This window comes from Pogona vitticeps, chromosome 2 (assembly GCF_051106095.1).
Source record: "Pogona vitticeps strain Pit_001003342236 chromosome 2, PviZW2.1, whole genome shotgun sequence".
Lineage (NCBI taxonomy): Eukaryota > Metazoa > Chordata > Lepidosauria > Squamata > Agamidae > Pogona > Pogona vitticeps.
Genome location: NC_135784.1, coordinates 278902511 through 278925093, shown reverse-complemented (window position 1 = coordinate 278925093; position 22583 = coordinate 278902511). Strand labels below are relative to the sequence as shown.

General features: G+C 39.8%; 3 protein-coding genes across 4 annotated transcripts in view; 2 read left to right on the top strand and 1 right to left on the bottom strand.

Annotated features, from left to right (window-relative positions):
* Positions 1-8072, top strand: part of ARSB (arylsulfatase B) — a 216298-nt gene extending 208226 nt beyond the window's left edge. For both annotated transcript variants that reach the window (XM_072992679.2, XM_078384528.1), the window contains one exon: positions 7940-8072. In XM_072992679.2, coding sequence (XP_072848780.2) covers positions 7940-7947 — 8 coding nt within the window. In that variant the 3' untranslated portion in view covers positions 7948-8072. The remainder of the gene's footprint in view (positions 1-7939) is intronic.
* The window catches only part of SCAMP1 (secretory carrier membrane protein 1), an 81710-nt gene continuing 59413 nt past the window's right edge, over positions 287-22583 (bottom strand). Inside the window, exons 11-12 of the transcript XR_012084506.2 lie at positions 1118-1184; positions 287-463 (exon numbers count right to left, since the gene is read on the bottom strand). The gene's annotated coding sequence lies outside the window, so the exon portion shown is untranslated. The remainder of the gene's footprint in view (positions 464-1117; positions 1185-22583) is intronic.
* Positions 8271-22583, top strand: part of LHFPL2 (LHFPL tetraspan subfamily member 2) — a 29509-nt gene continuing 15196 nt past the window's right edge. Inside the window, exon 1 of the mRNA XM_020804084.3 lies at positions 8271-8701. Coding sequence (XP_020659743.1) covers positions 8272-8701 — 430 coding nt within the window. The 5' untranslated portion in view covers position 8271. The remainder of the gene's footprint in view (positions 8702-22583) is intronic.

The window sequence follows — 22583 nt, the reverse complement described above, 5'->3', positions numbered from 1 at the left end:
AGGCAAGAAGGGGATGATAGAGGACGAGATGGCCGGACAGTGTCATCGAAGCTACCAACATGAATTTAACCAAGTCCAGGAGGCAGTGGAAGACAGGAGGGCCTGGCGTGCTCTGGTCCATGGGGTCACAAAGAGTCGGACACGATTTATTGACTAAACAACAACCATCAGGGCTGCTATAAATTGGTTCTGACTTGATGGCACATAAAATACCCCCCAACACACACACCTACCCTATTGCTCCATTTAGCACAAAAAGTAGCAATTTTTCGACACTGGCCACTTTGGGTTTCATTTTTTAAAACTGTTGGCATATTGTCACCTCTGGAGGATTGTGAGAGCAGAAAGTGGTGCTCCAGTCTTCTTGAAGTTGCCTCCTTACATCGTTTGTTGTTCTTAGTAAAATGTTGTTGCCCATCCTTTTCTTTTGTGCAAAGCTGAATTCTGGTAGTTGCTCACACAACTAGAAAGGAAACAGTCCAAAGAATGTCATGGAGCAAATTTGGTTTACATTGAATAAACTATCCAACACATTTTTGATCCTAAGCATTATTGACTTCATAGAATAGCTTTGATTTCTGAATTCTTTCTGAATGAGATAGTGTTAAATATCTTTCATAGGCTCTTTGGTTCTTCGACTGCAGTGGATTTTGATTGCTTATGAAACTGATAAGTGGGGTACAGTGGGATGGGAAATGTCTAATTTTTCTGAACTCAATTAGACAAACATTTACCATAATTTATCCAGATTGAAATATAGGTCTCTCTCTCTGGAAATTAATATTTATGTGATGTAATAGGTGTTGTCACTGTTGATTGTCACTGTAGATAGCCTTAAGATTTTGAGTGAAAGGGAAAGCATGCTTAATCTAAGCAACTTTCATCATAAAGGTTGGAAGTTGTTTCATGTACAAAGACAGTCATAATGGAGACATTGCTAAAGAATAAAGAAGAGAAAGAAAGAGAAAGAAAAATATGGAAGTACAGTGGTGCCTCGCTTGACGATGTTAATTTGTTCCAGCGAAATCGATGTAGAGCGAAAACATTGTCAAACGAAATGAAAAAAACCATTGAAACACATTGAAAACCGTTCAGTGCGTTCCAGTGGGCTGAATACCTCATCGTCCAGCGAAGATCCTCCATACGATGGCCATTTTCGGTGCCTGTATAGCGAGGAATCCGTCCTAGAAAACAGCAGGGGCCATTTTGAAAGTTGGTGACCATTTTGAAACCTGACGATCAGCTGTTTGCTGATCATCGTAAAGCGAAAAATCATCGCTAAGCGAAATTTCCCCAATTAAACCATTGTTTTGCAATCGCAAAAGCAATCGCAAATACATCAATGTAATGCGGATTCGTCATAGAGCGGGGTAATCGTCCAGCGGGGCACAACTGTATTAAATACTATCATAAGACTTATCATTGCCTTTACTTACAACATAATACTAGCAGATGATATTTCATGGATCAAATCTATAAACAGATTTTATACTTAGGCCATAACTCTGTACTAAATTATTTGGTAGTAAGTCCTAATAAACTCACTAGACCTCACTTCTGAATAAACATGTTTAGGATTGCATGATTGATACGGAGATCAATTCAGATGTAATCATACTTGGAGGGAATTTAGGTTAAAAAGGTAAACGTTTCCCCTTGACAATTTGTCCAGTTGTGTCCGACTCTGGGCGGCAGTGCTCATCTTCGTTTCCAACCCATAGAGCTAGTGCTTGTCCGTAGACAGTTTCCATGGTCACATGGCCAGCGCGACTAGACACAGAACGCCGTTACCTTCCCACCGTGGTGGTACCTATTTATCTACTTGCATTTTTGCATTTTGCATTCTTTCAAACCGTTAGGTTGGCGAGAGCTGGTACAAGCGACGGGGGCTCACTCCGTCACGTGGATTCAATCTTACAACTGCAGGTCTTCTGACCTTGCAGCACAGAGGCTTCCGCGGTTTAACCCGCAGTGCCGCCACATCGTAACTATTTCAGTGTAATTTATATACATAATGTGTTATTTAATTTGTGTTAATTTCCATGAGTCTGCTCTAAATATGATCCAGTTCCACATATTCAGTATCAGGAATATGTAAAGTTGTCTGATATTGAGTTAAATAATTATTTTCATTACTCCATTTACATACGTTTGAATCTGGATTAAGTATGTAACCATTTTAGAGTTAATCTGAATCTGTTATTGCTATATATAACAAAGCTGCTTCTCAGACAGAGAACACTATGAATTAGTGACTTCCAAAACGTTCTTTATTAATTTTACTGCTTGGGTCTTTCACACTCGAGGCCATGACTTCCTCTATTGAATCTCTATTGAATCGTTTCCCTTTCCATTGAGTCTTGTCTTCTTGTGACATGTTCAAAGAACGATAGTGTTGACTTTGTCATTTTGCTTTCTAGTGAGAGTTCATGTTTGATTTGATCTGGAACCCACTTGGTTATCACTTGGATAATAAACTTCATTATCTGTATGTGTATTTTTAAAAACCCAATCTTGTTAGGTGTTCTTGAGGCCTGATTGTGCAAAACTGAATTTATATTGTCCATAGTTGCTGCTGTTAGTGCAATTTTTCTCTAGCCCCTGGTTTGTTTGTTTTTTCTGCTTCCAAGGCAAGAGCACAAAAGGAGTCCTCAGTGTAGACCCATGACCTAAAAATGTTGCTGCCAGCCAGGGATAGGGGACAAGGAGGTACCCCTGCCATTCCATGTACGGAGACGAGTTGAAAAAGGAGTTAAATATCATTTCAGTACAGACAGTGGGATTATGCAGTTCACTACATACCACTAGTAGCAGGTTAGGTTAAGAAGTTCAGGACAGGTTAGTTACATGAACAGTTCTCTCAGACAAGGAGTCAACCAGGAACTGTTGACAGGCTGCTGCTGCTGCCGCCTCTCAGTGCTTGTTTCTCAAGGTGATTGTTGCATTTTACTTAGCTGTAATGCCGGGCAAGGGAATGTCATGCTTTAAGGAGTACTTGTTTGTGCACAAAGGCTGGTTTGGGTTTTGGCCATTGGATACCTAGCTAGAATATGCAGAGCAGTACTGTTTCCTTGCTGAAACAAGAAACTCCAGATGGTGCAGAATGCGGTGGCCAGACTTCTTAGTGGGGTAAGGAAACATCAACATATTACTCCCACTCTGGCCGCCTTTCATTGGCTGACTGTTCGGTTCAGCGTAGATTTCAAAGTCTTAACACTTACGTATAAAGCCCTAAACGGTTTAGAGCCTCGTTACCTGACAGAACGCCTTCTCCCACCTAGATCTACCCGTATCACCCGATCTAGCCAGGAGGTGAGACTGAGGAGCCTAACGCCGAGGGAAGCCCGGAAGGAAAAAAACAAGGAACCGGGCCTTCTTGGCAGTGGCTCCTCGTCTTTGGAATAGCTTCCCTCCTGAGATTCGCATGGCCCCTTCCCTGGGCATCTTCAACACCAACTGAAAACCTGGCTGTTCAAGCAAGCCTTTCCTCCATCCACTGTCTGATTTTTGTTTCTTGTGTTTTCTCCCATCTTGGATCATTGTGTTTTTTAATAATATATTGCCGTGATTTTCAACTGTACAGAAATTTGTTATATGATATGTTGTTACCCGCCCAGAGTAGTCTATATGACTAGATGGGTGGGCTATAAATAAATAAATAAATAAAATAAATAAATAAATAAATAAATAAATAAATAAATAAATAAATAAATAAATAAATAAATAAATAAATAAATAAATAAAGGGAAGAACTTGCCTGATGCCTTTGCGGCATTGGGATGTGACAAGATACATGTACAGCAGGGGTGGCAGTTGGGAGCTGAATATAGGTATTGGCAGCCCTGTACACTGTACACAAAACTTCTGCAACCTGTAGAGGGGGCCGAATCATACTTGGAAACACTAAGTTCTGAGATTTTAAAATACAATCTGGCAATTACACTGAGGTTTGCTTCTGACTCAGATTTCAGGTCCATTGGTATCACTGGACTGTCACATGGTAGTTGCTCACATTGTGAGTGCTTTTCCTTTCAGCTTTCAGATGATACCACTCTTTCTTTAAAAAGTACAACCCTTGCTTTTTCCTACGTGTCTAGGGGCAGTTTCATTGCACTAGATAGTTGTTCCTTTTTCTTTTTTCTTTTTGTCTGATATGCTTGCAGAGACTAATACAGCTACCTCTTCTAAAACTGTTCCTTTTTCTTTAGCTTACTTTTGCTCTGCTTAATTGCAAACAGGGTAAATCAAATCACAATTAAAAATTGTTAAATATTTTTTATTTAAATCATTCAAAAATCTAGTTGTTTGATTTAAATTATGATTTAAGTAGTGATTTAAATCCATTTGAATTAAATCAGATCCACCCTGCCTGCAAATGACTTTCACTAGCTGTGCAAGTTTTTCTTACAACTTGATTCAGTAATGAGTTCAACAAAAATCAAAATGTGTTATTCTTTCAGTACAATTGGGTAGAGGGAGATTCCCCCTCCACCACAGACAGCTACCGGTGCGTCCTCCAAATCTGTTCTCAAGTACTGCTGTGGAAGAGAGGATAGAAGGAGAAAATCAAGTTGTTCTGGTAGAAATTCTCTTGTGCAAAGTTGATTTAACGCTTTACCTTCCAACTGGAAGTGTCTGTTCAACTCTTCACCTCCTTGATAACATGAACAAAGAAAAAAGGGACTATTATTCTTGTTCCTTTCTTCCAGTTTATTATTGAAAGTGGACATGCTGAGAGGATTTGCTGTTCTGGCAACTGATACCGAACTTTTGTTATTTACAGAGGGTGTGTTTGCACCACATGCCCATCAGCCTTCCTGACAAGGATGCTTCTAGTCTTTTAATCTCTGCCAGAAGTCAAGTTGTGAACTGAACTAGCTCTTTGCCTTGCTCTATTTAGTGTATCTGAAGGCTGAGCCATTTTTATTGCCTTTTTAAATTAAGAAAACATACCAGTCATCTTCCTATTAAGGCTTTGCTTTCATTCAGCTAGTATTAAATTCAAGAGTGCTCGCACAGGTCTGACTTTCCCCTTTGAATTGCCTCCTTTCGATAGCATGATGAATGACGAAACTCACAAACTATCTACACTGGCCCTTTTGAAGCAGGTTGATGCAGTCTAAAAAGGTTGAGTGGAGGTGCAGTCCTCACATCCAAATAGCATTTGGACTTCAAACAACTCTGTCCTGCATCTTTATCGATTTCTGATTTTATGAAGTGGCATAATAAGCAAGACATTCAGGATATCTATCAACAAGTTAATAAGCAAGCCATTTAGGACATCCCATTACCCTCTTTTTTTTGACTCTGCTAGACCATCACTGATGTGCTGCATCACTTAGATTAATTTTTTTAAATACTATATTTGCCTTGTCTAAAGTGCCAGCCGAAACTGCCCACAACTGAAACTTTCAAAATCTGCTCTCAAGATCTGCTCTAGAGAAAGAAGGTTAGAAGGACAAAATAAAATTGGGCCTATAGAAATTCTCTTGTGAATTTCTGTTTCAGTTGCAAACAGTTTATTGAGCAGAATGTTAGACAAGACAAAGAATGTTTTAAAAGAATTTAATCTACAGTAAGTACTGCAGTGCATCACCAGTGGTCAAGTTGAGTCATAATAATAATAATTTTATTTCCCATGCCCCTTTACTGAGGAGCAGGGGAAGTGTTCAATTTGCTGATATCTTGAAGTGACTCGTTTATTAAGCTGTTTTGCAATGCTGGAAATTGACAATGGAATGAGACTTGACAGCTTAAGGCTCACTTCTTGTTCCATACTCAGCAATTATATGTGCTGTAACAGACCAAACTCAAGTGAATCTACCTCCATGGAAAAAGTACAAGCCCCTGTTGCTGGATAGCTCAGTTGTTTAGTAGTTCAGTTCCCCACTGTGCCTCCTTAATAGAGTCTGGACTCAATTGTCCATAGGGACCCTTCCAGTTCTGCTGTTCTATATGATGATGATGATGATGTGATGCCTCGCAAGACAAATGCCTCACGCAATGAAAAACTCGCAAGACAAAAGCATTTTGCGATTTTTTTTGGTGACTCGCAAGATGAATTTTTCTATGGCCGTGCTCCGTAAGACGAATTTCCCCCCGTTTTTTGTTTTAAATTGCACAACCATTAGTACCACGCTTTGCAAGATGAAATTTTCGCATTACGACATGACTCATGGATAAATTAATTTCGTCTTGTGAGGCATCAATTTGATGATGATGATGATGATGATGATGATGATGATGATGATGATGATGATGATGATGATGATGATGATGATGCTGCTCAAAAAGGTGCAGGGAGGGGCACTCTGGAGAGGGATTATATCACTCTAGTGATTATGATGTCTGGTCGCCCAAAAAAGAGCAAACCAATCCATTTTCACAGTGCAGTAAACAGTGGGACAGATGCCTGTCTGATGAGTGGATCAGTGTATGAAACCTTTGCATGCAAATTATTTGTTGTGTGGAACTGCTTCAAATCAGTGTCGTTTTATTGCAGTTTATTTATTTCATCATGCTTTTACCAGCTGTTGCTCCAAGATTCTCTGAAGGCAGCTCATATAACTCCAGATGGTAGCTTACTGTGCCAGAACCTGGGTAGCATTTGTAGTAAACCACATGGCTTCAGATTGTTCTCTGGCTTGCTTAAGGACACGAGGCTATATTTCGTAGCACCAGCACCACAAAAAAATCCAAATTCATATTTGGTAATGCCTTTATCGGTGAGAACAAGCTAACTCCAGCAAGTAAACTGATAGAACATATGCTGGAATATGTGATTATTTTCCCCCTCCATCACAACTAGAGACTTAAACTCTTATCTTTTGTTTTTCTATCACTCCATTTCCCTTTCCCTTCTTTCCCCATACATCCACTTTTGACAATACCTTGCTTCATGTAGAGATATTTAGAGTCTGGGGCTTGTAGTCCAAAAAGTAATTTTCAAACTCTGGTCATTTTCTAGGTCATGTCACCTTTCTGGTTTAGATGGGTAGTATCCAGTGGTGGGATTCAGCAGGTTCGCACCAGTTCTACAGAACCGGTAGCTAATGTATTATTGGTTCTGCAGAACCGTTTGTTGGCCTGCTGAATCCCACCACTGATCCTGGCCAGTGGTGGGATTCAGCAGGTTCGCACCAGTTCTACAGAACCGGTAGCTAATTTATTATTGATTCTGCAGAACCGTTTGTTGGCCTGCTGAATCCCACCACTGGTAGTATCCATGGAAAACTCTTGTTCAGTTTTATGCTTAGCTTGTGAAATGTTTTCTGAAAGAGTTGAGCCCTTTTCTGGAAGCAGATCATTTTTTTAAAGACTTCTAAATTACATTGTTATGTTGGTTTTATCCTCCCCCCCCCCAAGTTGATCTATTTTACACTACTTTTCTTTTCACTATTAAATATTATTTGTAAGATATTCTGAAGATTGCCAAGCTTAAGTGAAATATTATGTTAAAACGCATCATTATTTTCAAGTTGATTGTGTCTTTATTCTCAGAGACAAGGCATTCCTTAGCATTACAATCTAAGATGCAAATAGAAGCAAGATTTTAAACTAAGTTCCTGCTTTTACCTCAACATTGCTAATGTGGACAACCCATTAGCATATAGTTTTCAAGCAAGAGTTTGAAGGGATGGATGGATGTACTTGGGTGTTTCTGTGAAACTTGTAAACTTCTAACAAACCGCTGCTAAGTTGAATGGTGTGGGATTTGATACTGCAAGTACAGCAGGGCCATAGGAAAGTAACCACCCTGCTGAGGTTAAAAGCCTGGAAAATCTCCAGCAGACAAGCCCATGTTAGAACTCTTGGATGTTGTGTTGAGTTAAAGCTCTGTTAAAAACTTGGACTGTTTCAGAAACTGAGGGGGTAGCTTTAAACATTTTTTCTTCTGTGCTAACATGCTGTCTCCCTGCCTTCTTTTTTTCCATTTTAGGTATGTGATGTCAAACCGGTAGGCAGTCCTCTGTAGCCTCCCACATACAACTGAAGCATCATGTGCCAGTATGAATATTAACACAGACACACATCCTCCAGTTCTCTGCAGCCCAAGAAGAGAAAAAGAGGAATTAGATATCTGGAATCAATGACTGGATTGCTGGCAAAACAATTTTTTGTGTTGGAGAAGATCTGAGCCAGAAACAAGATATTTCTCCCACCCTTGACTTTTTCTTTCCTTCAAAATTTATACGTATCTGTTTTTACAGTTCCTGTTTGCCTTGGATTTCACACTCTTAGTTGCAGTGGCCTCAAGCACTGGACAGCAATATGTGTCATGTCATTGTCACTTGCCGCTCAATGTTGTGGACACTCCTGAGTATTGTTGTGGCATTTGCCGAGCTCATAGCCTTCATGAGCGCCGATTGGTTGGTTGGCAAGGCAAAACCTGGACGTTTCGAGGATATAGACAACAGGACAGGAGGATCAGTGGAACCGTATCGTCCCACCTTAGGGATCTATGGACGTTGCACCAGGATCCCACATATGCAGTCCTCCATGCCTGATACACTTTGTGGCCCCTACGCAGAGAACTTCAGTGAAATCGCCAGTGGTTTCTGGCAAGCTACTGCTATTTTCCTTGCTGTGGGGATCGTGATACTCTGTGCTGTCGCATTTGTATCTGTCTTCACCATGTGTGTACAGAGTATTATGAAGAAAAGTATTTTTAATGTCTGTGGGCTGCTACAAGGAATTGCAGGTAGGTGTGACAAAGCAGAAATGGAAACATGTTTTGATGTTTGTATTATATGGACAGGGAAGCATTTTCACCAAAGTTTTCTTTACTATATCTCTTCTGCTAAATTTTATCTAAACCAAGACACAGTTTGAACCTTCTTAAGAACAGCTTGCTGATGTCATTGCAAAAGAGATGTCACTTCTTCCATTCAATCTTCCCTTTCATAGATATATTAAAGGGGAGAAAAACAGGTCATTTTTCTATTTGCTTACTCTCTGTGTCCACTGTATGACCAGCGAGCAAGTCAAGGGGAAAAATGCATATACTGTGTTTTAGTGGCTCAGTTAAAGCATACATAAAACATTATTAGGAAAAATGGGGAATGTTAAAGTATTTCTACTTTTCCTAGAAGCATGTTTCCTTTCCTTCTTCCTTTTAAGAACAACCTTAACAAGAGCAGCAGGTAATTTTTAAAGTCACTTTTCAGACCTGAGATCCACAAACAGCCATAAGGAATCGCTCAGTTTTAACTTCCAAATTTTCGGTCTGATTCTCTGTTTTTTCCCTTCCCCGCATCACTTGACTACTTTGGAGATAATGTTAAACTGTGGCTCAAAGTCATTTAGAAAACTTCAAGCTTAAATCTCGTATACATTACAATCCCCTCCCTCAGCTGACTGTTGTCTAAACCAGGAAACTGTGTTTTGTGTTTGGGAACCACAGTTGCAGCTTGGTTCTAACACTTGGTTGCAGGATTATGACAAACCATAGTTTACTGGTTTGCACAAAACCACTGGGAAGAAAGGGAATGAAGCAGGAAGTGTGGAAGTAGGAAGAAGCAGGTGAGCCTGAGTATCATTAAAGGCTTGTTCATATAGTGAAAAATTATGGTTTGGCCATTGGATGAAGCAACATTCTTCCTTATTTTTATTTTTTCCTTCCATCTTTTTCCTTCTCTTAAGAAAATTCCTAAACAGAAGGGGCAGAATTAGGGCTGCTATAATCTAGCATAGTTCAGAGCATTTCTGATTGCATACTGATTCCCCACCACCATCAGCCTCCTACCCCTAATTTCTGAAAGTGCAGCTTTTCATGGATGGAAATCAATTTCTTTTTTAAAAATTTTTTATTAGACATAAACTGTCCATCTAGAACATGTCTACTCTGGGCGGTTTACACAAAATACTGTACAAAACCCCAAGATGGAAATATAATAAATGAAAACATTAATGCTTTAAAAAATGAAGCCCAATTTTACTATGGGAGACTAAGATGGGGAAAAAAGGAAAAAGAAGAGAGAAAGCTAAGTAATGGCTGTTGGGAAAGCCTGCTTGTAGAAATTTCAATCATGAAATTTCTTTAAAAGTCTGCTTCTTATAAATTGCATCATGGCTAGATTATGAGTAATCCTCCAATGACTTCTGACTTGAGTTCATGAGGGCTTTGTCAGAGCAACTTTACTTTGTACTGGATTGTTGTCACTTTTCTGCTGCTGATGTGCTTTCACACACCATTTTTTTCCAATCCTGCGCTTGCAGACTGCTGAAGCACTTGTTCAGTTAGTTTCTTGATGTGAATGTTAATCAGATAGGGCAATGAAATTATTTCCTCACATTTCAGTTGAGGACAAGTTAATACATCCGTTATGCTGAGATGTTCTGTTCTTCAGAGTTTATTCCATTGAAATGCTGATGTTTCTCAAACTAGTTTTGCTTTTATTTTGTTTAATACTGTACATGTTTGGAACATGGTACTTCCCCTCCCCCCAAACTTGGTCATCATACGTCATCAAATATGAGCATTTCCAAGAATTGTGGAATCTGCTTGATTGACAGAAGCCTAGTGTGCACATCTTCTCTGAAGTAAATCCCCCAGAGCACAGTGGTAATAACTCTCAATGCATACAATTGCAGTCCAGGTGATATTTAAACCTTAGACTATGTTGTGATTAATTATTTCCTGGATCTGTCAGACAAGAGATAAAAACCAGGCATTGGTTGTTGTCCATTTTTTAAAGGTTGTGACTTAAGTGTTCTCTAAATGTACAGAACTTCTGTTCCGTACAGATGTTTCTGTACTTTTAGAGTTGTAGTCTAAGACTTCCATGGATATGAGCCATGTAGTTTTTCCAGGTCACTGTGAGTCCACACATGTCTTAGTGCAAGGAAATTTTGAGTCTGTCTGCAAATAATCTTATCTCCTGATTTAAAAGTTCCTCTTTCAGTTCCTCTATCCTCTGAAGCTCCTTTTATTGTTGTTGTTGTTAAAGGAGGTGAAATGGTAATCTCCACTTTGTAAACATCTTAAAACCTGGGGCGGTGGGGGGGGATCAACTTTAAAGTACCCAAGAGCCATAAAACCATATAATTAAATCCATAATTGCTGCTTTACAGACAAAAGACTGGACAGGCTTTCACTGAACATCTTTTGGGAATGCATGAGCTATTTTAAAGAAGGTTATGAATCCGGGCATAAGCAATTTTGTTCTTAAAATACTAATAGTGAATATATGTTCAGTTAATTGACTGTAATAGTAGGTTCTTCTTTTCACCCAATAAGTTTCAACAGTGCTTGTAGCAATATTTATCACAGTAATTTTTGTAGCCTCAGGTGTTTAGTTGATAGGTTTACCACTAGAAATGCACCTTTAACGTAGGACTTAGGGTGAGTATATGAACAATATGTAATCAAGATTTTTACACATTACTTGTTCTAGTAGTGGCTACCAGAACTATATCCTGAGGTATCCTTTTCTGAATCTAAAGTTCCACATTTGTTGATCTGGATATTCTGTGAGAAACTAGGAAGCATCTGTGGTCATGTGTCCATTCAGACACATCTAAATCTTTTATTTTGTTTCAGCCTTCCTCCAGTTTTCCAAGAAACCTTTGGTCTGTGCATACTGCATAGCATGGAAACTGTTCTACTACAGTGTTGTTCCTTGGAACTGTTGTAGATAACTTGGTTCTTCTGCTTTTGCCAAATGAATGAGTCCTTCCCAGGAGTGAAACCAGTTGTAGAGTAACATACCTATGCAAATGGTTGTATCCACATGGTTTTGCTTAAATTGGGGGGGAGATAGGAAGGGATTAGTGGGGTGCAATGGACACACATACATCACAGAGTATTTTAAAGAAGTAGGTAAGATAAGGACGGTCAACCAGTCATCTTCCAGATGTTGAACTGAAACTCCCATTAGTCTTAATCAGCATAGGTAGGGATGAGGAATTATGGTTGTTGCAGTCCAGCAACATCTGCAGGGCCACAAATGAAAGGAACTGTTATAAAAGGGTAGGACGTTGGAGGGGGAGCGAGGAGCGGGTACCATGATTAAGGAAAACCCAGAGGTTGGGCACCTCTTTCCTAATTGAGCTGTGAGCCATTATTGCCCATAATTCCATCAATAAGGATCAGATGAGGCAGGTCTTAATTTTTTTTAATTGATGAGTATACTTACATGTCACCCTTCACTTCCCTATTCCACAGCTCGCAAAGGCTTCCCTAGGATGATTCCCCCATGGCCACAGTTGATATCACAGTTTGGTGGCATACAATTATTCAATAGGATTCTGGTCAGTTAGTTACACACCCTGTTTCCCCAAAAATAAGGCCTAGCCTGAAAATAACCCCTAGGAGGATTTTTCAGGATGCTCATAGTATAAGCCCTACCCCAAAAAATAAGTGAAACCCCACCCTCCACCATTGTGTAGCAACCACAAGGAGATGATATTACTGTACAGTATTTGAAAAAAAAGTAGATTGTTGGGAAAAAAACATCCCTTGAAAATAAGCCCTAATGCATTTTTGGAGCAAAAATTAATATAAGACCCTGTCTTATTTTTGGGGAAACACAGTATATTCATAAGAAAAGAAAAGAAACAACCAAAGCATAACTTCAACAAAATAAAATTTTAAAAAATTATGCTACCAGTATTGATCATAGTTTGATAAAACTGAAGTTCCGTGAATTGAAGGACATAACATTAAAAGAGATAGAAATACTATGTAAAGAAGTTATTATCAACAGGTTGAGGATATTGTGCCATAAATTCATATGAATATGAAGGAGGAATTTGATTGGTTTTATTATGGTTAACATAATCCATGGAAGGAAACCACAATCCATGGAAGGAAACTATGTACTTGTAAATTCATTATGCCTCTCTTTGTTATTCTTACAGATACCAATTGACATGTTAACTTTTCCACTGGAGCCATATTCTGTGTACTGGTTTTTCAGCTTCTTAAGGCAACAGAATAATTTTATTCCCAATGTAGAGACATCTCTAGCTGCGCCAAGGGGAGAGAGTTCTTACGCAAGTGTGTCTATTTGGAGGTGGGCTGCAGAAATAATTATGAGAATAGAGGGTTAGTAGTTTGTAGATTTCTTTTTTTACTTGTCACCCCCCAGAATCCTCTGATGAGAATACTCAAACAAAAACTGTAACAATCAAACAACAGCAGTGGAGAAAAGATATTTTGGTCTTATCTTAACTGTGAGCTAACAGACAGCAAGTCTCTGCTTATCTTGACCCTGGGCGCCACCCAGGATCACCAGAAGAACTTCAGAAACAGAATCAAAAGATGTTTCGCAGGCAACCAGGCACATTCTATCTATCTATTAGCCAGTCAGGCAGCTTTCCAAATTGCCGTCCATCAAGGACCTGGGTTGGCTTAGGAAAGCGTGAATTATATTAACCCTGCCAGTATTAGTATAGTACTAGAACAAACAGCAAGCAAGTAAAACTACCAACACACACACACACACACACACACACACAGAGAGAGAGACAGAGAGAGAGAGAGAGAGAGGGAACAGTCCTAGTCAACACTACTATTCCAGAGGCCTTGACAAATTAAAAAAAGTTTTAAACATGGCACCTGGAAGACTGTAATTTCAAAGTTAAGGAGGATTGTTGATTGCATAGAATTCCAACTCAAAAGGAATTGTAAGAATGCCCAGCTGAATGTAGTTGCAATCTCCCATCATGCCTTCTTTGTGGGTGTGGGAAGCCAAAGATGAAATGTTATATTTCAGAAGACACTCCTTACGTTACTCATTACCTTTTGGCAGCCAGGCTGCTGTTCTCATTGCTCCAATTTCACAAGTTGTTCTTTGCATTGTGTGCTGCATTGTCCAGATCAGTAGGCCTGAAAAAGCGTAGCAGGCCAGGATATATATTCTGTGGTATCCTCGAGCGGCCAGTTATGATATTGCAGTTTGGAAATGCAGTGCTGGAGGAGAGCTTAGCAAATACCCTGGACTGCCAGAACGACGAAAAAGTGAGTCCTGGAACAAATCAAGCCTGAACCATCTATGGAGACAAAAACGTTGAAACCGAGGCTGTTCTTTTGGGCACATCATGAGAAGACAGGATTCTTTGGAAAAAAAACAATGCCAGGAAAGGTTGAAGGCAGCAGGAATAGAGGAAGACCGAATACAAGATGGATTGACTCTCTAAAGGAATCCAGAGGCTTGAGTTTGCAAGAGATAAGCAAGGCTGTTTAAGATAGGCTATTCTGGAGATTGCTGTGGGGCAGCTCTAAGTTGTATGTGACTTGATGGCACATAACAACAACAACCTTGGAAATATAAAACCATTGTTTTTGTTACGTGCCATCAAATTGCATATTACAGTGGTGCCTCGCTTTATGATTGCCCGGCATTACGACAAAACCGCATTACAACAATCTGTTTGCGATTGCAAAACGATGGTCTAAATGGGTTTTTTTCGCTTTGAGATGATCGGTTCTCTGCTTCGGGAACTGATTCTTCGCAAAACGATGATTTTAAAACAGCTTACCGGCGGATTCAAAATGGCCGCTGGGTAAACAAAATGGCTCCCCACTGTTTTCTGAGATGGATTCCTCACAAGACAGGCAGCGAAAATGGGTGCTTTATGGAGGATCTTCGCTGGACTGTGAGTTTTGACCCTATTGGAACGCACTGAAGGGGTTTCAATGCGTTTCAATGTGTTTTTTTGCTTTACGGTGTTTTTGCTTAACGGCGATTTTCCTGGAACGGATTATTGCCGTTAAGCGAGGCACCACTGTACTTTTAGCAACCTTATGAATTAAGAACTTTCAGAAGGTCTTTTCATCAACAGCTCTGCTCAGGTTTTGCACATTGAATGCAGTCCATCTTTTTTCCTATGCCATTTCTTCTCACATCATTATCTTTTCCAGTATGTCCAAAGAACTGTAACTTCTTTTTTGTCATGATCTGCCAGCTGTAAGAGTTCAGAGCTGAATTGAACTCTCAGTGGCAGTCTACGGTATCCATAAAAGTCTCTTCAAACATGAATTGATTTTTCTGCTCTGTCAGCTTTCTTCATTGTCCAACTTTTATATCCATACATAGCAATCAGGAACACTGTAGTCTGAATTATCTTGATCTTGCTTTCTGGCAATGCATTCTTACTTTTAAGAATCTTTTGTACTTCTTTCATGCCTATCCTCCAAGTCTCAATCTACTTTTGATTTCCTAGTTTAAAAAATCATTTTGGTTAATGATTGAACAAAGTATACAAAATCTTTTAACAATTCTATAATTCTTCCATAGTTGTTATTTTTGTCTTCTTAATGTCGAACAGTAGCTTTGCTTCTACAGTTTCTTCTTTTGACTTCCTCAGTAACCTTCTAAAGTAATTGATGTTTTCTCTTAGTAATGCTATGTCAGCTGCATATCTTAAAAGATTAATTTTTCCTTCCTCCAATTTTCAATCCCCCATCAGAATCAGTAGTTAGAATCCAGTCTAGCTTTCGTTGTTATAAGTTCTGTATAAAACTTAACAGTAGGGAGATATATCCTTGTCTGATACTTTGCCAGTTGGAAGCTATTCTGTCTTTCCATATTCTGTCTTGACTCTAATCTCTTGTTTAGAGTCCATTTTATACATTGGGGCAATCAGATGTCCTGCACACCTATTTAAGTTTAGGATGATAGGCAGCTTTTCATAATCCATGCAGTCAAATACAGTGGTGCCGCGCTTAGCGATGTTAATCCGTGCAGGAAAAAACGTTGCTAAGCGATTTCATCGCTAAATGGATTTTAAAAGCCCATAGAAACGCATTAAAACACCATTAATGCATTCCTATGGGCTTCAAAACTAACCTTAAGCGAAAATCCTCCATGGGGTGGCCATTTTCGGTGCCTCTAAAGCGAGTCAACACAGCGGGTGGCCATTTTGAAACCGTCGATCAGCTGGCCGAAAATGGGGGCTTTGCGATGATTGCTTCCCCGCAATCATCACAAAGTGAATTTTCCCCATAGGGGCCATCGTTTAGCGATCACTTTTGCGATCTCTTAAACCCCGTCGCTAAGCGATTTAGTCGCTCAACGGAGTGATCGCTAAGCAAGGCAACACTGTAGTCCACTGTAATCTAGTGGCACAAACCATCTTCTGAAATTCTTTGTTATGTTCCAGTGGCCATCATGATGTGTTTGCAGTATGATCTCTCTAGGGCTGAAAGACAAACCAGAGGTACTTGCTACCAAGGTTTGATAGGGACTGAAATCAAATCTGAAAAAGTCCTATCAGAAATACTTTTGAAAATGCCTACAAATTACTTTAAAATAATTTCTGAAAGTAACTTGCTGTAATTTATTACTCCTAGCAAGTAACTGTGGCTACTAATTACATTTTTTGTTTCTCAGAAATAACCAGTTTGTGTGTGTGTGTGTGTGTGTTATTTCTTGGAACTCATTACTTCCAAGCTTTGTTTTCTTTTTCTTGTTCCATATGTGTTTTGGGACCAGGAGTAGGGAACATGTGACTTGCCAAATATTTTTTGTCCACAGCTCTCAATGTCTCTCTGCATTGATTGCTGAGCTCATAAAAAGTTGTAGTCCAACATCAGGAAGGCCATACATCTCCCAATTTAGAATTGAGAGTATGGCCTGGCTGTTTCCTATTGTATTACTACAGAATGTGTCATGTACATGGATAGTGCAATGCAAGGTTACATAGTACTTCTATGTACTCCATAATAGTTCTCTGTTAGGCTTCCGCCAGGCAGTTGTTTTTGCAGTTCACTGATGCCAGCCTATTCCATTTCTGGGAAAACACTTTTATGTTTTATAGTGGAAATCCTGACACTGTCTCAAGTGCATTAAACTCTCTGAACAGCTTTAAACTTGAGTTCCAGTATTTTGGTCGCTGCATGCCAGTATACCTGCTAAAAGTGAAAGCTCAGGAAAACGCTTGACATAGGAAATACTGTAAAAGTTTGTTAAGTGCTAAACAGACACTGAAAGAAAGGTATGAATGCACCAGAGGTCAAAAAAGTCCTTGAACCCTCCAGTCAGCATGGCCAGAAAGGTAACTTCCTAGCTTTGGCTTAAACCACTACAGGATAGCTGTTTACATTTGGACTTTTCTAATTTGTTCTCCCCTTTGGACTAATCAGGTGAGCAGTTCAGAATGCCACTGAGCACTGTGTGACCCTCCAGATGTTGTTGGACTGAAATTCCCATAGAATTTAATTAGCCAAGCCCATAGTGAAGTATAATGGGAGCTCTGTCTAACAGCATCTGGAGGACCACACATTCCTTTTCTGCTGAGTTAGAACACTATATTCTTCTTACTATCTTAAACTGCAGAGGTGTTGTATGCTGTGTTGTGCTGAGCTCTATGTATGTGTAAATGCATGACATTCAGAGCTGGATGTATGATGCATGTGCATAATCATCTACCAAAAATCTGTGGTTGTTGTCATTTAGTCGTGTCTGACTCTTCGTGACCCCATGGACCAGAGCACGCCAGGCCCTTCTATCTTCCACTGCCTCCCGGAGTTGTGTCAAATTCATGTTGGTTGCTTCAATGACATTGTCCAACCATCTCATCCTCTGTCGTCCCCTTCTCCTCTTGCCTTCACACTTTCCCAACATCAAGGTCTTTTCCAAGGAGTCTTCTCTTCTCATGAGATGGCCAAAGGACTGGAGCCTCAGCTTCAGGATCTGTCCTTCCAGTGCATAATCACCTACCAAAAATCTATGGTAGGAAACACAATATGACTTGCATAACCTCTAGTTTTATATAGAGAAGAAGAGATAAAAGCACTGAGCGGATGGAAGCCAAGAAATGTTGGCATGTATATTATTATTTCCCTGTTACCTTTTTGTGTGTTTCCTCTGTTGCAGTACCTCATTCAAAAAATGTTTTAATACCCAAGTTGTGGTAAGGCAACTTGGTTAAAATTGCTCCTTGTTGTGTAACTTGGAAAAGGAGTTAGATAGGGACAAAAGCTTGAAATAACCCTGCTATTTTCCATCAAGATCATTCTTGCTCCCTACCAAAACATCTAGGCAAGCCCCTCACAGCATTTGGATACTGGTAGAATAATGATAGAGGAATATTTTGCAAGATTCATTGGAGTGCTTCATATGCCAATTTTTGGAAGGATTTTAGAAATACTGTACAGTATAAGATCAGGCAGTGGGTCTTCTCAAATGAAATCATGCAGGAAAGTTAGCCACTAACCTTTTCTCCAGTCTACATATGTTTTTCATTTTCAGACCCAGCAAGACTGAACTTGTATTGTTGAAAGTCATGGACACATCATACGTCAGATTTATATAGAATGAGTCAAGGGTTGTGAAATGTGTGTGGTTTTTTTTTCTTCTTCCCTTATCTTCTTTTATGGTTTTACAGTACAGTCATAACTACTTCTGCACATAAGATATAACTGACATCTTCAGCTGAGCATGAATATATATTTTTTAAATTCAGTGGGATGGGTGAAACTGCAGGCTTTTCTTTCTTTTTGGTGAATACTGTAACACTTTCCCACACGAACAAGTGCAGTCCTGAAATACTTACAGGCAAGTTGATGGAGTCTTTTGAAATTGGTGTATTTTGTTGGAGGTACTTTAAAATATGACTTGCCAGTCATTAATAGATTACCAAAACTTAGGCAAACTAGCAGTATGATGTAGAATTGCATGTGGCTGAATCCAAATGTTCAAAAGGAGCATGAGAGGCAACATAGCAACTCTACAATGATTTTCCTGTGCCTGTTATGATAGCTAGTCTGGATTAATATCTGTGATTTGTACAACTGAGAGCCCAGGTTCAGTACTTCACAACTCCCATTAAAAAGGTCCTCAGTTATATAGTAATGTGAAAAATCTCTTCCTGAGATTTCAGAGAGCCACACTGCCCATTAGCACAAATAGCGCTGGGTTTAAAGGGCAAATAGTTTGACCTGACGTCTTCATGGAAAACCGGGAAAACCTTGTGCTAAGAGCTTCTGACATACAACATCAGATTTAAAGTAAAGGAAATTACAGGAGAGCACATGCATTTGTTTCAGAGGAGTGAGTGTTGTATCTGAAAGCCCTAAATTATCCATGACAGGCATGAGGTGCCTTTGGCCCTTCAGGTGTTTTGGTCTTAAAATTCCACAATTGCTTACCATTGGCCATGTTGACGGGTCTAGTGGAGTTGTAGGCCAAAATATCTCAGGGGCAATAGGTTCTGTAGCATTGTTATAGGGGATAAAGCTCATGTTATGCTAGAGTTTCCCCGTTTTCAATATGCAGTGAGGAACAATGTGCCATAAACATCCCATGTGTCGCAGAGGTGCATGTGGCATTTCTGAGGGAGATGATAGCTAAAAAACTGGCAGCCTACTGGAAAGGTCAATTGGAAGTCACTGATGCCCTTTTTGAACTGAGTAAGCTAGACTAAATCTTCTCCCCATTTCTGTGCACTGCTCGGGAAAGTTAATGGTGTTCAAGCTGCCTTTCAAGAAACCTGTGAACTCTAAATGGCCTTCCTCTGACAAAACTGTTTGAAATCCACTGGTAATATGCAATAGGAGGCTAATCATTTTAAACTCTGCCTCATAATTTTTCTGCCGTCCTTGACTCACTGGTTGCATGTGTTCAGGATGGGGCAGATGCGGTATTAGTAAAATAGATAGGAAGTCAGTCTAAGAAGGTAGATTTGTAGATTACCATCCATAAACACTTACATTGAAATGAATTTAATAACCTTCAAGGTGACACAGTACGCATTGTTTTTGTTCTGTTGTTTTTGGCTTCGTTATACATGTTAATACCGCTCCTTCTCTGAAAATTCTTCCTGTAAAATGTAACTAAATTAGGAAGTAGTTTGGGAAAACCCTGGTGTTGCCATCTGTTCATGTGATTTTTAGTTTCAGATCCTTTCAGACTTTTTTCACTTCCTTCTGCTGGTTTGAGTTCTATAAATATTTTTAGAGCAGAGAAAAGAAAAGGCATCAAGTGGTGGAGGAGAGAAATGGTGGGGGAGAGTTTTGGTTTGCAGAGTGTTTGATTATATTTTTTGCCCATACATACTTGCTTATTCTTGGTTTCTGGGAGAGGGGCTATTTGTGTTTTTTTTTAAATGCTGTTTTAAAAATATGCAAGGAATAGATATGAGAAAATCAAACAGGGAATGCAAGCATGTGCGCACATGAACTGGTGTTTGTTTTCCCTGTTTGGTTGATTTTTTAAAAAATTATTTGGTTAATTTATTGTGTTAAAGATAAATGTTTTGGTGGGGGTTTGGGGGGCTGTTTTATTTGCTTCTATGTGGTGGGTGGACTTTGTGACTGTGCCAGTGTGTGAGTGCTGTGTGTGCAGTTGTTTTTTGGGCACAGCTTGAGTTATTTCTCTCTTATTCTTGGCTATTTCTTCTGTGTGCCAGGCAGCCACTGCCTACCTAGCAGCTGGCTGCTGCTTTCTTGTTTTTTTGTACTGCCCAGACCCAAAGAGACTCTCTTGTATTGGGTAGGTGGCACTGAACCCATACTGTTGTTTTGAATTTAATAATGTAAATTAGTTCCTACATATGTCTGATGATTATTTATTTATTTATTTATTTATTTATTTATTTATTTATTTAATTTATATCCCGCCGATCTAGTCTTTTTTCTCATGTATTGTCTGCTTTTGGAGTAGACTGATTCTCTGTTATTTGCTGTAGTATTTAAGAGTTCTTTAGGGCTTTTGGAATGCCGGAGAAAACAAATGGGGAAATATGCAGGGAATGATCTAAAAGATGGTGTAAAATAAAAGGACAAGTGGTGCCTTGAGTTCTGAACTTAATTCGTTCTGGGATTATGGTCATAACTCAAGATGGTTGTAACTCAAAGCACCATTTCCCATAGGAATACACTGAAACGCGATTAACTCATTCCGGCTGTTTTTTTGTTGTAGCTCCCATAGGAACTAATGCAAAAGCAGTTAATCCATTCACTAGGGGGATACTTTTTTTAACCTAAGATGACCTCTAAGGTTTAAAAAAAGGGCAGGAAAGGAGGGAGCCTTTTTTCCTGTCGTATCTCAAAGTGCCTGTCACAAGATAAAGCAAGATTTTGCGACCGGACCTTGTTGTAACTCAAATTGGTCACAAGTCAAGATGTTCATAAGTTGAGGCACCACCGTACACAAATATGAAAATGAAAGAAAATGAAAGAAAATGAAAATCCCAAAGAACCCAAAATTAAAGTAATATGCACATCCCTAATTTATAATTAGCATTGTTTGCTGGGTTGCGTAGTCAGTCATATCTCTTTGGAGGAGAAACAGGGTAGCTGAAACTCAGAGATCTGACAATTGCCTTGATTGAAACTCCCTGGTTTCCAGATGCCCATTTCCCATGGTAGAGTCATTTAAGCAATGGCTTGTTTACATTGCGTAGTCCTTATAGAATTCTGGCCAATGTGTTTTTCCAGAATTCACCAGCAGATGGAAGGAAGTTGTGGTCAAATGTTTTCCTTCTCCCATCACCATTACTATCGCAGTTGCAGGATGCATTTTCTTTAATAATTCCCCCCCCCCAAAAAAAAAAACCTGTGGCATTTCCTTCTGAAGACAGGGCAGGGCTGGCTGATGATTACCATCTCAATTGCTCAGGACCAAACCATTCTCAAACACTTTGCATGACAGCAGGAATCACTTGCCACAATATACTGCTCCAGCGAAAATCCATTTCTTCCCCCACCTGCTAGGAAGACTGCGGCTTAAGCTCAAAAGGAACAGAGAAGTCTGAGGCGGGTGACCAATTATGTCATGGTCCCTTCTCATTAGATAAAGGTAAAAGTTCCCCTTGACATTTAGTCCAGTCGTGTCTGACTCTAAGGGGCGGTGCTCATCCCCGTTTCCAAGCCATAGAGCCAGCGTTTGTCCAGAGACAGTTTCCGTGGTCACGTGGCCAGTGCGATGAGACACGGAACACTTTTACCCTCCCATCAAGGTGGTACCTATTTATCTACTCACATTTTTACATGCTTTCGAACTGCTAGGTTGGCAGGAGCTGGGACAAGTCCATCTTAAAACTGCTGGTCTTCTGACCCTGCAGCACAGAGGCTTCCGTGGTTTAACCCGCAGCGCCACCATGTCCCTCTCCCTTCTCATTAGATGGTCCCAGAACTTCATCCCTGTGAGCTCTGGCTTTTACCACACCACTGCTCATAATAAGAGAAATTTACAGGGCAATCCTGTGACTACCATAGAGCCCTCCAAGGTCAAAGCTCTCCAGTATTTTGTCAGCTTTCCTTGGCTGCGGAATCTCCCTGCGCAAGTTTTCTCTCTTCCCTCTTTGTTCAGTTGGGTTTTGCCCATCTGCCCCATGGATCATGTTTGGCTAGTTTCTCTCTTCTGCAGTGGTGTTCAAAACAGGCAAACACTGTCCAGCTTAGATCAGAAATGAAGAGGATCATTTCTGGATTTGCAATTGGAATTCAGTGTGGCCAATGTTCTCTGCTGTTTGACATGGTAGAACAAAAAAACTGTAGGGGTGGAAAGGCCAGACTAAATCTGCACACTTGTGCTTATCCAAACAAACAGCTGGGTAACTCTGGTTTGAAAGGCTTCTTTCCAAGAAGAGGGTAAGGTATCTGCTTTATGTCACTGCAGAACTGCCACAGCTGC